Source organism: Polyodon spathula, chromosome 11 (assembly GCF_017654505.1).
Source record: "Polyodon spathula isolate WHYD16114869_AA chromosome 11, ASM1765450v1, whole genome shotgun sequence".
NCBI classification, from domain to species: Eukaryota; Metazoa; Chordata; class Actinopteri; order Acipenseriformes; family Polyodontidae; genus Polyodon; species Polyodon spathula.
In genome coordinates, this window is record NC_054544.1 from 31,787,898 (window position 1) to 31,804,406 (window position 16,509).

At 36.0% G+C, this 16,509-nt stretch overlaps 1 protein-coding gene across 1 annotated transcript; it reads left to right on the forward strand.

Moving 5' to 3' along the window:
* The first annotated feature begins 327 nt into the window (after positions 1–327).
* Positions 328–15,896, forward strand: LOC121323693 (60S ribosomal export protein NMD3-like). The gene is given in 16 exon segments (XM_041264887.1): positions 328–412; positions 3,134–3,194; positions 3,541–3,675; positions 3,985–4,081; positions 6,033–6,113; positions 6,356–6,484; positions 7,065–7,155; positions 8,628–8,706; positions 9,609–9,705; positions 10,442–10,559; positions 10,988–11,133; positions 11,527–11,639; positions 14,067–14,139; positions 14,438–14,544; positions 14,837–14,907; positions 15,750–15,896. Coding segments are annotated over 15 exon segments (1,515 nt in total). The 5' UTR covers positions 328–412; positions 3,134–3,153; the 3' UTR covers positions 15,887–15,896.
* The last annotated feature ends 613 nt before the right edge of the window (positions 15,897–16,509 follow it).

The window sequence follows — 16,509 nt, forward strand, 5'->3', positions numbered from 1 at the left end:
AACCCTTATCTTGTAATTCAATACACATTTTTAATGTATAGAAAGCGGTCTCATTTCTGCAGATGCAAGACTCTATATTACCTAAAACTATCTAAGATGTTCGTTTAAGAGCATACCATTAAATGTCAGACAAAAAGTATAATGGGACATTATTATGCCTCATTGTTGCTTATATTATTAGAAAGTAAATCCTACAACTTGCAAATACAGTATCTCTGTATATGTTTTAATTGACTAAGAAAATTCGACTTAGTACTGTAGTGTTTTGGCTGGTATCGGTGCAGGCGCTGCTTAAGCAACCAGAGTACAGGGTCCTTCCACTCTAGGCAGCTTGGGACGTGTTCATTCTGTCACCAGAGATCGACGAGAAGCGACGTGGAGATTCACGGAGCATGTTAAAAAGAAAATGACAGTAATCAGCCTTTAATACAATTCAGAAACCACGCAGTTAATGGGAATTTGTAGGTTTATCTCAAAGATATGTTAATTTGTCACGGATCCTGTTGTACTTTATGTAGTGTAGTCGTAGACTATTGATCTAGTAGTAGACGCTATATAAAGTTACATTGTAATGGTTTACTGCAACAACGTACATAATCATAAATATGGTTAAAACAAACTTTAAACAAGGAGTCATGATAATATATAATAAAACAACCATGAATTTAGCAGGGGATCTGGGAAATGACAATTCTATGTACATGTTTGAGCAATGACTTCTAGTTAAAAAAAAAAAAAAAAAGGAATAATTTTTTTCTATTTTTAAAACGTGTGTACACTGCAGTAGTGCAGTGACCTCAAGTGGGACCTATATATATATATATATATATATATATATATATATATATATATATATATATATATATATATATGTGTGTGTGTGTGTGTGTGTGTGTGTGTGTGTTCAAGGTTGGGCAAAATACTCAGCAAATGTATTTTCAATACAAAATACAATGTATCGAAATACATATTACTTTGGAATCACTGTATTTTCAATACAAAAGCCAATTGTATTTAGAAAATACAATTTTAAATTACAAAATTATATTTAAAAAACAGATTTGTTATTTTTTTTTATTTATATATAGTTAATCTCCCCCCAAAATCGATATTTTAGATAAGGCCTGAACATGAACATTTTGGAATGTGTTTTTAATGGTTGTTATTAGTGTAACCCTTCAAAGTTGCTCTTTAGGAAATATGTGAGGGTTTTAGCATTTTGATAAAGGACTCTTCAGAGACCATTACTGTTCCAAACACCTTTAATTTTTTGTTGTCAAGATGCAATTTTAAAACAAACAACAATTTTCAACACCAGAAAGTTTTTGAACTTTTTTTTTTTGTGGGGGGAGGGGGCGTAATTCTTTAGCAAACAAAAACCTTTGAATATTCAAACAGTTTTTATTTTATGTCTAACATTAGTGTAGTTTTCAGTGATGTACTAGACTGATGTGTGGCACTGTATAGTTCTCTATCAGTTCTCCTTCAGCAAAACAAGTTTCTGGAAGAGGTCATCTGACAGGATTTCTTTGAGGGCTGAAAATCAAGCCAGCAAAAGAGAAGAGATGCTCAACAAGAGCAGATGAAGGAAGAATGGTTTTAAAACTTACAAACAGCTTCTTTATTAAAGGGTATTGCTCTAAAGATGCCACATCCTTCCTTGGGGTTCAATTCCCCGCCCTCAATTAGCCTTATATGTTGCATACATAGGGGCATACTTAAGTGACAGTGAACATTCTAAAAGAGAAAGAAGCAAACGTTCTAAAGCAGCAATGGCAGGTGCACAGCTAAAGAAAACCAAGAAACGCAATTTTACAGAGTGTGAGATTGAGGCTTTGTTAAGCGAGGTCGAGGCTGAAAAGTCCTCCATTTTTGGCAGCTTAAGTAGTGGCCTGTCAAATAAACAAAAATATGAAGCTTGGCAGGAGGTCTGAGAGCCGGACCATGACCGAAATAAAAAAGAAATGGTCCGACATGAAGGTTGAGGGTAAAAGGCGCATTGTGTCCACAAAAACTAGTGTGCGAACTACAGGAGGGGGCACCGGAGAACCAAACCTCTTCACCCGTGAACATCGTGTTCATCGTGTTATTCTTTGGATGTGCATCGTTGTAATTATATTAACCATATGCTATTATCACAGTCTGGTTATTTATATGCTAATATCTTTATTCGGACATTAACGGCAATAAAACAATAGCCCTTGAATAACTGTTCTTCAAACGCCCAACATCTTATTTTACTTAACAAAACATGTTTCAAGTGTGCATTATCACTTTTCAGCCACTGAAATTTGCATACGGATGGTTAGAAATTTGCGTAGAGATAAGTTAAAATTTGATAAATCACAAAGTTTGCGTGGAATCGAGTGTACACACAGTATATGCACAGATCTGTGCGTACGCACGGTTGGTAAATGAGGCCCCCGTTGTCTCCAGAAAGACAGTGTGGCAGCCAACGCATCATTGTTCATTTAAAGTTACTCCCAAGACGAACTGGCGCGTGCGTGTGAATTTTTTTAAATCAAATATGCGAACACTATAATTAAATTTTATACAGCTATTTTATACAAACTATTACTGACAATGTATTTTGGAGTATTTTGAAACGACAAAATACTCAGGAAATGTATTTTCTATACAAAATAGTTCTAAATTGGCATTTGCATTACAAAATATAAATGGAATGAAAATATGTATTTTAATACTGCCCAACTGTGTGTGTGTGTGTGTGTGTATATATATATATATATATATATATATATATATATATATATATATATATATATATATATATATATTTTAATATATATATATATATATATATATATATATATATATATATATATATATATAGATATATATATATATAGATATAGAATATATATACTATATAACAATATGATATATATATATTTTGATATATATATTATATGATTACTCTGTGTCTGGTGTGAATCTATCCACGCATGTCATTTAACTAGGTAGACAATAGGAGTGATTTTGTCACTTGGGAGTATTTTGGTGTCAAATTGTTAGATCGTTCTATTAGACAGTGATGTATTTCATTTTCAATGGGAATTCAGTTGCTTAAACTAAGGCTATTCTAACGTTATTCAACAACGACTGTATTTAGAGCGACACACTCGGAAGTAAATGGAGTACATGCAAGCACCAGCAAGCAGCCAGGGTAACATGTAAGTATTATTTATCATTAATATATATATATATATATATATATATATATATATATATATATATATATATATATATATATATATATATATATATATATATTCTGTTAAGTGTCTCTAATAATATTTTGGATTTTTGTAAATGAAGAACCTTTAGGTCTCAAAGGCTTCACCTGGGAGCAGTAATATTTTTACACCTACCTGTCTGGTTCCAGGGATAAAGTGAATGATGTGTGTGCTATGTTGAACCAACATTTGTTGTGCATTTGCTGTAAAACCAAACAAATATATTGCAACATCTTGAAATAAAAAATAAATAAAATGACTCTACGTTTTTTTTCTTCTTTAGCCTGTGCTGTGAATGTGGAACCCCCATTGCCCCAAACCCAGCCAATATGTGTGTTGCCTGCTTAAGAACTCATGTGGACATCACAGAAGGAATCCCCAAACAAGTCTCTGTTCATTTTTGCAAACAATGTGAAAGGTATCTGTGTGTAAATATATATAGTTTTACACTTATAAATAATTCTTGTATTTTATTTTTTATATAGTGAGTTGCCCCACTGTTCTGCACAACTTTTTTGGAGTCACCCATTATAACAAATCTCAACATTGAGGCAGTAGGAATATTTAATAAGAGGAGTAATATATAGAATGCATCGGGTGTTCTGATAGTTTTTTTTTTACACGCTTTATTTAGTGTACAGCACTGGAAAGTTACAGGTCATTTAAAATAAGCTGGCCACTTCTAATCATCCTCTTGATGATCTAACTTTAAGTAACTGTTTTTCAGGTACCTTCAGCCTCCAGCCACCTGGATGCAATGTGCATTGGAATCCAGGGAACTGCTTACCTTATGTCTGAAAAAACTGAAGGCATCAATGACTAAGGTACAATATTATTCTTCCTATTGCTAGATTGACATATGCTTACTGTCCATTGCAACTGCATGTTGCTGGCTATTTTTTGCATGGTATTTTAAATGTCAGTGGTTTTGATTACTTTTAATTGGACATGCTAGTTCATGTGGTTAACTAGTGTACAACAAAGGTGTTTTCAGAGTTGTGCTGTATTGTAAAAAACAAATTGTCATTTGTGGATTAGTCAATTAAAATTATATACAGTGCCTTACAAAAGTATTCAGACCCCTCACCAATTCTCTCATATTACCGAATTACAAATGGTACACTGAAATTTCGTTCTGTTCGATATTTTATTTTAAAACACTTAAACTCAAAATCAATTATTGTAAGGTGATATTGGTTTTATGTTGGGAAATATTTTTAAGAAAAATAAAAATCTGAAATCTTGCTTGCATAAGTATTCAACCCCCACACATTAATATTTGGTAGAGCCACCTTTCGCTGCAATAACAGCTTTAAGTCTTTTGGGGTAAGTATGTACCAGCTTTGCACACAGTGTCAGAGTGATTTTGGCCCATTCTTCTTGGCAGATTTGATCCAGGTTGTTCAGGTTGGTTGGACGATGCTTGTGGACCGCAATTTTCAAATAATGCCACAGATTCTCAATGGGATTGAGATCAGGACTTTGACTGGGCCACTGTAGGACATTCACCTTTTTGTTTTTGAGCCACTCCAGTGTTGCTTTGGCCTTGTGCTTGGGATCATTGTCCTGCTGAAAGGTGAATTTCCTCCCAAGCTTCAGTTTTTTAGCGGACTGAAGCAGATTCTCTTGCGGTATTTTCCTGTATTTTGCTCCATCCATTCTTCCTTCAGTTGTAACAAGATGCCCAGTCCCTGCTGATGAGAAGCATCCCCACAGCATGATGCTGCCACCACCATACTTCACTGTAGGGATGGTATGTCTTGAGGCATGGGCAGTGTTAGATTTGCGCTACACATAGCGCTTTGGGTTTTGGCCAAAAAGCTCTATCTTGGTCTCATCTGACCACAAAACCTTTTCCCACATCGCAGCTGGGTCACTCTCATGCTTTCTGGCAAACACCAGACGTGCTTTCAGATGGTACTTTTTGAGTAACGGCTTCTTTCTTGCCACCCTCCCATACAGGCCAGTGTTATGCAGAGCTCTTGATATGGTTGACTGGTGCACCATTACTCCACTCCCAGCCACTGAACTCTGTAATTCCTTCAAAGTGATTGTTGGCCTCTCTGTGGCTTCTCTCACAAGTCTCCTCCTTGTTTGAGCGCTGAGTTTTGAGGGATGGCCTTTTCTTGGCAGTGCCTGGGTGGTGTGATTCAGCTTCCACTTCCTGATTATTGATCCAACTGTGCTCACTGGGATATCCAAACACTTGGATATTATTTTGTACCCTTTCCCTAATCTATGCATTTGTATTACTTTATCTCTAACTTCTGTAGAATGCTCTTTGGTCTTCATTTTCCTTCAGATTCACAGCCTTACTGATGATCCTTCAACAGTGGGGTTTTTATCCAGAAAATGTGACAGCAACTTTAATGGTTCACAGGTGGAGGCCAATGGTAAGGTAATTGTGTCCTCGTTAGGGCAATTTCTTTCATCGGTGCAAACTGGGAGCTTCCACAGCACAGGGGTTGAATACTTATGCAAGCAAGATATTTCAGTTTTTTATTTTTCTTAAAAATATTTCCCAACATAAAACCAATGTCACCTTACAATAATTGATTCTGAGTTTCAGTGTTTAAAAATAAAATATCAAACAGAATGAAATTTCAATGTACCATTTGTAATTCGGTAATATGAGAGAATTGGTCAGGGGTCTGAATACTTTTGCAAGGCACTGTGTGTGTGTGTATACGTGTATATATATATATATATATATATATATATATATATATATATATATATATATATATATATATATATTTTGTTTATTTACATAAGGTTAGATTGATTGATGCAGGGTTTGTATGGACTGAGCCACACTCCAAAAGAGTTAAAGTTAAGCTGACAATACAAAAAGAGGTGAGTAAAAATAACTAAATTAAAATTGAAAACTATCTTTCCTGGGAAATTTCATAATAAAAATAAAAAATAACTAACTTTCAAATCTACCCACTGTCTGGAAGTGTTTGGTTAATTTCCAATTGGTATGGTCTTGCAGACCTAGTACTTATTGTCTTCATACTAACCAAAAGCAGATTCAGTTAGCGTGTTTTTTTGTTTTTTTCGTTCATTGCAGTTAACCTCTTTTTTTTTTTTTTAAGGTTATGAATGGGGCCATTCTTCAGCAGGTGTTTGTGGTTGAGTTTGTAATTCAGTCACAAATGTGTGATGACTGCCACCGCATTGAAGCAAAGGATTTCTGGAAAGCAGTGGTGCAGGTCAGACAGAAGGTGAATATTTCAGGTTGTTTGATGGAATGTATCATTTGCAAAACCAGAGTTTTATTGTCTTCACTTTCCATCATATTGTATTGTCTTATCTTTGCATCATATTGTATTGTCTTATCTTTGCATCATATTGTATTGTCTTATCTTTCCACCATATTGTATTGTCTTATCTTTCCACCATGTTGTATTGTACTGTCTTATCTTTCCGTCATGTTGTATTGTAATGTCTTATCTTTCCATCATGTTGTATTGTATTCACTTTCCATCGTCCTTTTCGGAGATCTGGAAGTGACAAAATCAATATACTGTAAATACTGTAGATATTTCTGCCAGTTTGAATTTTATGAACAGTGATGATACACAATTGATCTAAACATCAATCTCTCTTTCCTGCTTTCACCTGAAGAGGAGACCTTTGAGATCTTTAAAGCTTATGTATAATTATTTAGTTAGTCCAATAAAAGGTATCACATATCCTTCTCTTTGTCTATCCTCTCTGGACTAATATGGCTACCATTTCATCTGTCATAAACAGTGATGAAATAGTTCTGAAATATTTACTGTTCAATAATACTTCTTGCAGACCTCTCACAAGAAGACTTTCTATTACCTAGAGCAGATGATTCTGAAGCACAGATTACATCAGAATACTCTTCGTATTAAAGAAACCCATGGTATGTAACTGCACAAGATTAATATAGTACAACCAACTTTTTTTTTTTGTTTGTTTGGTTTACCCAAGGTATGTAAAATGTATACCCCGAGTAATGATGACTTGATACTGGGAAGGTATTTGTGCAACAATGATTGTAACATCCTGTAGTAGTCCCTTCAGATCTGTTTCTTGTTTGCACTGAGCATTCTTGTTGTTTGTGAATAGCAGAGGGATTGGAGTGTGGTTGGTGATACAAAGTGGAGGTTTTCATTAATTATTTAAGGGTTCTTGGTGGTTTGAACCTATACACATCTAAGGGTTTGTGGTATGCTTCACTAATAAAGTAAACTGTAAAAGTTAGTAATGCAGTGTGATGGTTAAAATGGCACTGGGAGAAATTCCCGAACCATTTTTTCATTTCTCATTTGGTTGTCGTCTTTGTGCATGCTTAAGCATTTGGGATTCTTTACTGTTTTGAATTTTTTTTTTCTTGCCAATACATTGTGTGTTCCTATGAAACACAGTTGCAGCCAATGGGGCAAGACAATATCTGGTTGTTCAATCTGTCAACTAATACCCCTTTTACACTGGCACACCCGACCCGTGAGGACCTGGACACTCATGGGTCGGGTGCTTTTACACTGGCAATATATCCGACCTGACCCGAGTCGCCCCATACCGTGAAACTCCAGCCCGATAACATATCTGAATCTGACTCGGGGCGAAGCAGGCCGTGGGCGGGGTTATTGACTTTCGTCATGACGCTGGTGCATCTTGATTGTTGCATCTGTAACCTTATTCCTTTTGCCTTCATTTTATACGTTTGTTTAATTTTTCATTGTATACTGTCGTTGAAGTTGTCTTTTCACAAATTAACAACGGTAAAACTAAGATATTACGGGTTTGTACTTTGTTTTTTTTTGTTTCGATTTCACTAAATGTGAATCCATTTTGTTTTAACTTGGGGCCCTTCTGTTAAGTCTTAAAGAGAAATAATGAAACTCCTTTAACTTACGTTAGACATATGGCTTTAATGTCGCTTCATAAATAAGTTAATCATAAATGAAATAACACTGAAAACTAAGGTCCCTATTTGTATAGAGCTGTAATAATCAACATATTCAGTCACGACTTCATGGTTATTTTTTATCATTATTATTAATGATAGGCTTAAAAGAGCATACTGCATGCAAATGTTTGAACGACAAAGCATAAGAAAAAAAAATCCTTTTTTTGCCACACACCTCCTCTCTGTTCTCTGCGCGTTCATTGCGCCTGACATCATTCGCTCGCCTCGGCTCTTCAGTGTAAAAGCAACTCAAGGTGCCCGAGCCGTATCAGGCTAGCTGGGCTCATCCCCGGCTCGGCTCAGGTGTGCCACTGTAAAAGGGGCTTAAGTTAACACATCTACTACTGCTGTATCTTCAGAGAGATATCATTTTTATAATTTATATTCACATCTGTTGATGGTTTCTGTGACTTTCTTTGCAGATGGAATCGATTTCTACTATGCTTTGAAGCAACATGGACAGAAGATGATGGACTTCCTGCAGTGCACAGTTCCATGCAGGTATAACAGATGACTATACAGATTAACCTGTTTTATATCACCTCACTTAATCATACCCTGTTTATTATCACTATTTTTCAGAAATCACTCGCATGCACCATAGGTTCTTTTGAGAAATTACCTCTCTTAATATCATCTCACAGACTTGCTTATTGTCACGTTTTGTGCATCTGTCAAATGTTTCGTGGCTGAGTTTTACTAAGTAACCACAGGATATAATGAATTTCCAACATAACTAATAATCACCTTGGCTGATAAACTGACATTTTGTGCAGCCTGTTTTAACGGGATACAGTTCAGTTACAAAACACCAACGTCACCATATTTTTCTGCTTTAACAAGGTTAGTCCTTTTACAAATGCACACAAAAAAAAACCACCAAGTGCAGCGCCTAAGTGATAGTTCTCATCAGTCGACAGTAGGTAATGACACAAACTTTTTAGTTCCAGTTAATGACACAAAATATATTTGTCCTGTAGTAAACTACATACATTTAAGTGTAAAGAACGAGTAACTGTACAGTATTAAAACACTGCTCTTCAATTCACCATTAGTTTTCTTTCTTTTTTTTTTGCACTTGTAATGTGTTGTCATAAGCAAACGTGAAAGCCGGTTTATATCATGGATTCTGCCTGCATGGCAGTCATGGCATAAAGTGGGTTCATCTGTATGTGCAATTAGTTAGTTACATTTTTATTTAAGGTAGTTCATCTCAACATTTTAAAGTACAGTATTAACAGCAGCAGCTTGACAAAACTGGTACATCAGCACCAGGTAGACACTAACAGTTGATCTTGGAACAGTATTTCCCAGTATTTTGATAAGAGATTATATAAGTTGCCATTTTTCCCAAATGGTCACCTTTATCTTCAAGAAATATCAGCTTTTTTCTTTTTCTAAAGGTCTAAAACGTCGCAGCGGCTGATCTCCCATGACATCCACACTAGCACGTTCAATTATAAAAGCACCTTCTCTGTGGAGATTGTACCCATCTGCAAGGCATGTTTCTGGTTTTATTATTTATTATTTTTTCCCTTTTGAAAATCTTAGTGTTAATCAGTGTTCCACAACTCTTAACTGGGGGATGTGTTTTATTAGAAAAGCCTACAATGATGATTAGCCCCCCCAAAAAGAAATTCATAAATGAATTTGGCAAGCAAGAGCAGTATTTTAGAAATTGCTGGCAGCAGTACACCAGACCTCCATCGCATGGAATCCGCGTGATCTCCTGTTCCATACTTTTAATAGTTGGTCTATTGGAGTAGAACAGAAAATAATGGCATTTCCCTATTGATTTCTAGTATTGTTCATCCATTAGGGGGGTGTGGTGGGAACTGAATTGTTTTCTGATTCTGTGTTGCCTGCTGTTTTGCACATGGTGTGAGCAGGCGCCATGTGTGAAACAGCAGGGTGGGGGTGGTATTCAACTGCAAAATGACGTCGGCTGATGTTTTCTTCATTTATGTTTCTTTGCATGTTATGCAAGTATGAAGTGAAATGCTCCATGCACTGTATAAAGTGACAACTAAACAATTTAAAGGAGCTTTAAAGCCCTTGCTCTTACTTGCAAAGCAAACTTCAAATAAGACTTAGCAATGCAGGCATGTTTTTGTAATTCAGGATTCTGTAAATGGTAGATATTAGTTGACACTCCACTTTATTGAATGTGTTAAAGGATACCACAGAGAGGTCCATTCTGTTGCTGATAAATGTGGTTTATGTCTTATTTCTGCAGGACAATGTAGTGTGCCTGCCCCCACGACTAGCCCAGAGCCTTGGGAATATGAGTCAGATCTGTGTGTGCATCAGAGTGACAAGCGCCATTCATCTTATTGACCCCCGTACCTTGCAGAGTATGTTTCTTTTGTTGTTTACAGGGTTGCTTGCGGTTGTTTGATTTATTTTAAGTGATCTAATGAGTTTTTAAAAGGATCATGATGTTCCTCAATCACTTGTTTTTGTTTCAGGTCACTTTGTGTGAAACTATTGCTGGCTTTCCCAGTAAACCACTGACATCTGTATATTTCTGTCCAAAAAAAAAAAAAAAACCCCAACAAAAAACATATGTTCTGTTTTACCACTAACCCAGGATAAAAAAAAAACCCAAAAAACATTGGCATTAGTTTTATGAGGTATAATGTGGCCCATTGAATTAATTGATTGAGTTTGAAGACTAGTGCTGAGCCGAGCACAAACATTAGTATTGAATTCTATGATTTAATGCCAATTTCACGTTTATAACTATAACTGTACATTTTCCTTTAATTGACTGTGAATCTAGTTGCTGAGGTTGACGGAAACACTTACTAGCGCTCCCCGTTTCACAGCCTCTGTTCACCCTGACATCTGGAGGAGTTTATTGTGATGGATATAGAAACTGTCGGAGATCATAAGCAAGGAGCTGGAGCTGGCATGAGATCCAACAAAGTAAGAACTCGCAGTCATAAAACTACAGATTCATAACTACAGATGTGACTAAAGTATTATAATAATAATAATAATAATAATAATAATAATACTGAATGGTGCAAACTGCAGTTGCATGACAAACCAATTCACTGCAGCTTGCATACTTTCTGTCCGAGGATCTGCAACTCAAATTCATACGTCTTGCAGACCCGTGGTCAGAAACAAGTCTGTAGCTTGAAGCTTGTGGTCAAGATATAGTACTAAAGTTGGGCACAGGCCAGATAAACCAGATAAGAAGTCAATGGGCATAGCAATTTATAAATAGATGCCAGGTGTATGGCTAGAAAATGTATTATTTTGTTTGCCAGTTTCCATTTTGTAGTTTTAGTTTTAGGTTTTTTTTTTTTTAAGCATGTCCTTGCAGAAGTATGGGTACAGAAAACCTCGGAGATGAACACAAGCCAGCAGTATCATTGTCATACACATCTGGGACACCTCCTCAATCACGGGGACTTGGTTTTGGGGTAGGTATTTTATCTAAATAACCCTTAACCCCATGTGTTACATTTGCACCCACTATATCCCGGTGGTGCACCATAATTTAAACTGTCTTGCAGCTAATCTTAGCATAGATGAAGTGGTGTAGTCCTACATCTTAAAGTACTGTAAAGGCAATTAAAATATTGATTTTTCTCAGACAGATTATACAAATTCATGTTTTAGTTGTACAGTGAACTTGAGGTAACATTTAATAGGTAATGCATGCGTCTCGCATGCGACTTTTAGGCTACTCCCCCTTGATCAGTGCTACCAGATTGTCAATTTTCCATACAAATTTGGTTTGTTTTGAAAGCATCTAGCAGGTAAATGTTGTCTTTGGTTATTTTTTGGCTGTTTTTATCATGCAGGTGTTTTTTCTATTCCTTTCGATTTTTATGAGGTCCTTATCAGTGCAGAACTGCAGTCACCACGACGCCCTGTACAATATTAGTATATAGTGCCCTCCCCCTGTCTCTTTTTTTTTTTTCCCTGGAGCTCTGCATCCAGTAATATTACAACTCACACAAACACTGTTAGTTATTTATTTGTCACCAATTTAAGAACTGTATCGGTACAATTTGAATTGTTTTTGTTTTTAATTTTTTTAAAATATTATGTGATGATAGTTCTGGACAATTACATCTTACACTACATTCTTTAATATTTTTTTTTGCTACTACTTAATACAGTCTGAATATTCATAAAAAAAAACAAAAAAAAAACATGGCGGTTCTGGTGCTGTAAGTTGTGAGAAAAAAAACAAGCAAAGCAGATAGAGAAATAGTTTATAACATTACTTGTCAGTGTCTATTTTAAATATGTAGCACTTGTTTGAGAGAGAGAGCTCTCTATATCTATCTATCGCAGTGCTGCCTTTCATTAACCTCCCACAGCTAAATCAGAGACACAGGACAAAACATGGAGACTAATTCCAGCTCAAGGGCACCTTATTCCTTCACCACCAAATCACAGCTTAACACTTTTTTCCCTGCAGATTTACAGTTACCCCCAGTGCACAAAGTGCCAAACTAAGCCAATTGCAAGGGCAGTCATTCATTCCAGTCTCCGGGTCTCTGCACTAACCAGTATGTACAAAATAGCTTTAAACCCTTGTGTATGGCCACAGTTGTAAGATGCTATATTCAATCAGCATTTTTTCTAAAAACAATTGTTTGCCTTCAGTGTTCTCTTCAGTGCATCACAAGGACGACTCACTGAAATCAGAAAACTGTGCAGGAGATGCATTGTGTGTGTGACTCTTGACTCTGCAAATATTTAAAATACGTGCTGGTTATCGGAGCGTGCCATCAAAACTGGTATGTAGGGAATCGGACACAGATTGTTTTGTTCATAGTGCCTATTCAGTTGAAAGACTGGTTGTGCCCAGGCACTGAAATTAGACCGGCTGGGCGCCATATAAGCAATTTCATAATAAATCGATAAAGATTTTTAATTTAATTCTTAAGTCAAGCTGATATCCAAAACAAAAGTACCGGAGCAGCGTTCTGGCTCGACTACACCAGTAGATAGATGGTAAGATCCCCGGTTGAAAGTAGACTATGTCAGCTTGGGGTTCATTCAGTAATCAGACCATGTGATCCACAGCAAAAGTACCAGGATGCATCTGTTTATCTATTGTGTTTGGAAATATATTTGCATATCCTGGATATAAGGGGGACCAGTAAAATTTTTCAGCTCTTGTCTGGCGCGTCGGGTCCAATTATCTTCACACTTGCTGTTTAAAATTTTTTTTTTCAGAGGAAAACTGGTGTAAAAGGCACTGCATAGCAAAGGACACTCAGTACTTCATCTCCAATGAAGTTCCACCCCTTGTTCGCTGTATTTCACATACCTCTTCATAGTCATGCATACTGATAAATTATCTCCTGATTTACTATAACATTTCAAAAAGCTCTGCAAATGTCTGAGATATTCTTTGAGCACTGGATGCGGAAGCAGCTATTGACTTTGTTTGTGTCTGTGTTATGTCTGTGGTGCAGGGGTTATGTATATTGCTCAGATACGCCCCTTTTTCTTTCGCCTTCGTTGGACTCCTATCGGTCTCAGTCAGCCATTGAAAGGTTTTCTCAGCTTTTTCCGGAGAAAAAACGACTAGAGAACTGTGCTTGACATATTTTTGATGTCTGCAAAATAGGACTGCAAAGGGTTAAGGTTAGGGCTCGGGATACATTTAGGCATTTAAATGGTCACTACAATGGGATAATTTCTTAAGTTAGTACAATTACAACCTGTGCCTTGCAACCAATGTTTGAAATTACAGTATTGTTTCATTGTTGCCAAAACTAGTTGTTGTCTATACTGTACATTTCAACACAAGTTTTTGTGTAGTAACTTTCAGGTGTTATCAATGCTTTCACCTTTTTGAAAACACTTTTATTCTTTGTTTTGAGGTTCGATCTTGCCAATTCCAACGTTAATGATGAGTTTGTAAATAAAATGAACCCTCATCATATTCCTGATGTGGTAAGTTTTTTTTTTCTATAAAATACCGTCTATAGATAAACTTATTTGCTTTCAAAAAATACATTTTAAGGATCAGTACAGTTGTAAATCTTGCTTTGTGATTGGGTGAAGATAAGAAGCATAGAAAAGTTTAGGTTATATTGCCCTCTTGTGGAGACTCGATAGATCTCATGGTGTACTGAAACCACATTTGCTTTTTTAAATTTGAAGTCCAACATGTTTAGTTAACAAGATGTAGCATTATGATTGTAATCTTTTTAGCGAAGGTGTATTTTAATTTCATGCATTCTAATTTCAGGTGTTGATTAAGAAGAGTTTTGACCGCAGCAAGAGGCAGCGTCGGAGGAACTTGAGACTCAAAGAAATGGAAAGAGAGCGGGAAGGCATGGACACAGATGACGAGAGGTAGTCTTGTTACTTGAGCAGCGTATCATCTATGCTTCATGTTCCTGTCCTAGGAAATGTCTGCATGTTTTAAAACCATTTGTAAAGCCTTCCTTTGTGCCCTCTTGTCCCAAATCTGCAAAAACATGCAGATACTGTTTGAAGAAGCTACTATTCAAATCTGTTTACTAGAGTTAGCATCATATATGCCAGTTTTGCTCTTTATTGTAAAGTTATACAAAATAATTGATAAACCACATTCAATTGTCATATAGTGTTAGGTTTGGATCTGGTGTCTTTTTTCCTACTTCAGACAGTACCAGGACTTCCTTGAGGACCTTGAAGAAGATGAAGCTCTCCGAAAAAATGTTAACATTTTTAGAGGTAAGCAGTAGTTAAGGTCTGATCTTTATGGCAATTACTTGTTCTAACAAATTAACCCTTTGCGGTCATATGTCAGACCAGGTCCGACATTACAATTTTCTGACATCATCGTAAAGACGTAAAGCACAGGTCTCTGGTTGTTTTTCTCTGGAAAAAGCCAAGAAAATCTTTCAATGGCCGAGTGAGACAGATAGGAGCCAAATGAAACTGAAAAAAAGGGGCGTAGCTCGTAGATCCATGCATTACAGAGATAGCTGCTTCTGCATCCAGCGCTCACAGAATATCATGAACATTTGCAGAGCTTTTTGTTATAATATGAAAATAATGACTTGGATCGCATTATTGAGGAGTTTGGTGATAAAACGAGTGATCAGGAGATGATTTATCAGTATGCACGTCTATAAAGAGGTATGTGAAAAATACAGCGAACAAAGGGTGTGGCTTGGCTGGAGATACAGTACTGAGTATCCTTTTGTGATTCAATTCCTTTTAAATCTGTTTTACGCTAAAAATTATATATTTTTTTAACCATGTGTAAAAATGAATTGGACCTAATGCGCCTGACAAGTGCTGAATAAATGGACTTTAAAGGGTTAATAATACATTAGTAAATAAATAAGAATAATAAAGTCACAATCAAATGACATGGGTAAAATTCAGTCATCAGGGGTCTAAAAAATGTGAATAAAGTAATTTTTCTGTAAACTGTTTACAGTGGTGCTGTTTAGTGTTTTGTTTTTTTAAGATTTTGAAGTCGTATCATTTGGAAGCTGGTATTAGAAAACCATGTGTTGTGACAAACGGAAACTTCATTGGATTTACATTGCAAAACGTGTTTCCAGATGCTTCAAAAATCCCAGTGGAAAGTGACACTGATGATGACGGGGCTCCTCGGGTCTCCTTGGTGGAAATGTTGGAGGACTTGAATATTTCTGAAGATGCCACTGGTGGAGAGGGGGCAGATATGATAACTGCATGAACCGGCTTTCCAAAAACAGTGCTCTTTTGATTCTCAGAACCATAACTTTTAATTCATTTATTTTCACTGGTTGTGGAATTAAATATTTATAACATGTAATATTAGAGTAACATTGACACAATCAATATTATGCACATTTAAATAAATTACTTTAAAAGATGTACTCTTCATATGTGTTTTATTAAGCTAAAAGCCAGTCAAATGTATAGTAATATCAGCTTTATGAAAAATATTACACCCAATGTAAAATACGATTATTGAAAATAACAGGATTGCAGTTTCATCCATTTACCAATCAATGACTTTTACAGTGTGCAGTGACATAGATTCAGTTTTGAAGTCAAACTCCATTATCCATAGATGTTGCTAAAATGGTGTGGTAAAATGTTTGCTGTGCCTGGACAATGTAATATCCTTAAATTGTGTGATTGCACTGCTTTTAATTAGGCCATTGGTATAATGTTGGATTAACTTAGATTGTTTGTTTGAATATGAATTTGCATGGGTCATGATAACATTTGAAATAAGAAGTACAATATTAATCTGGATTCATTCGTCTGCATTTCAGTGAAATAAACATTGCTTGGAAAACAGTCAGACCAGTATGGCCGTGATCACAGACA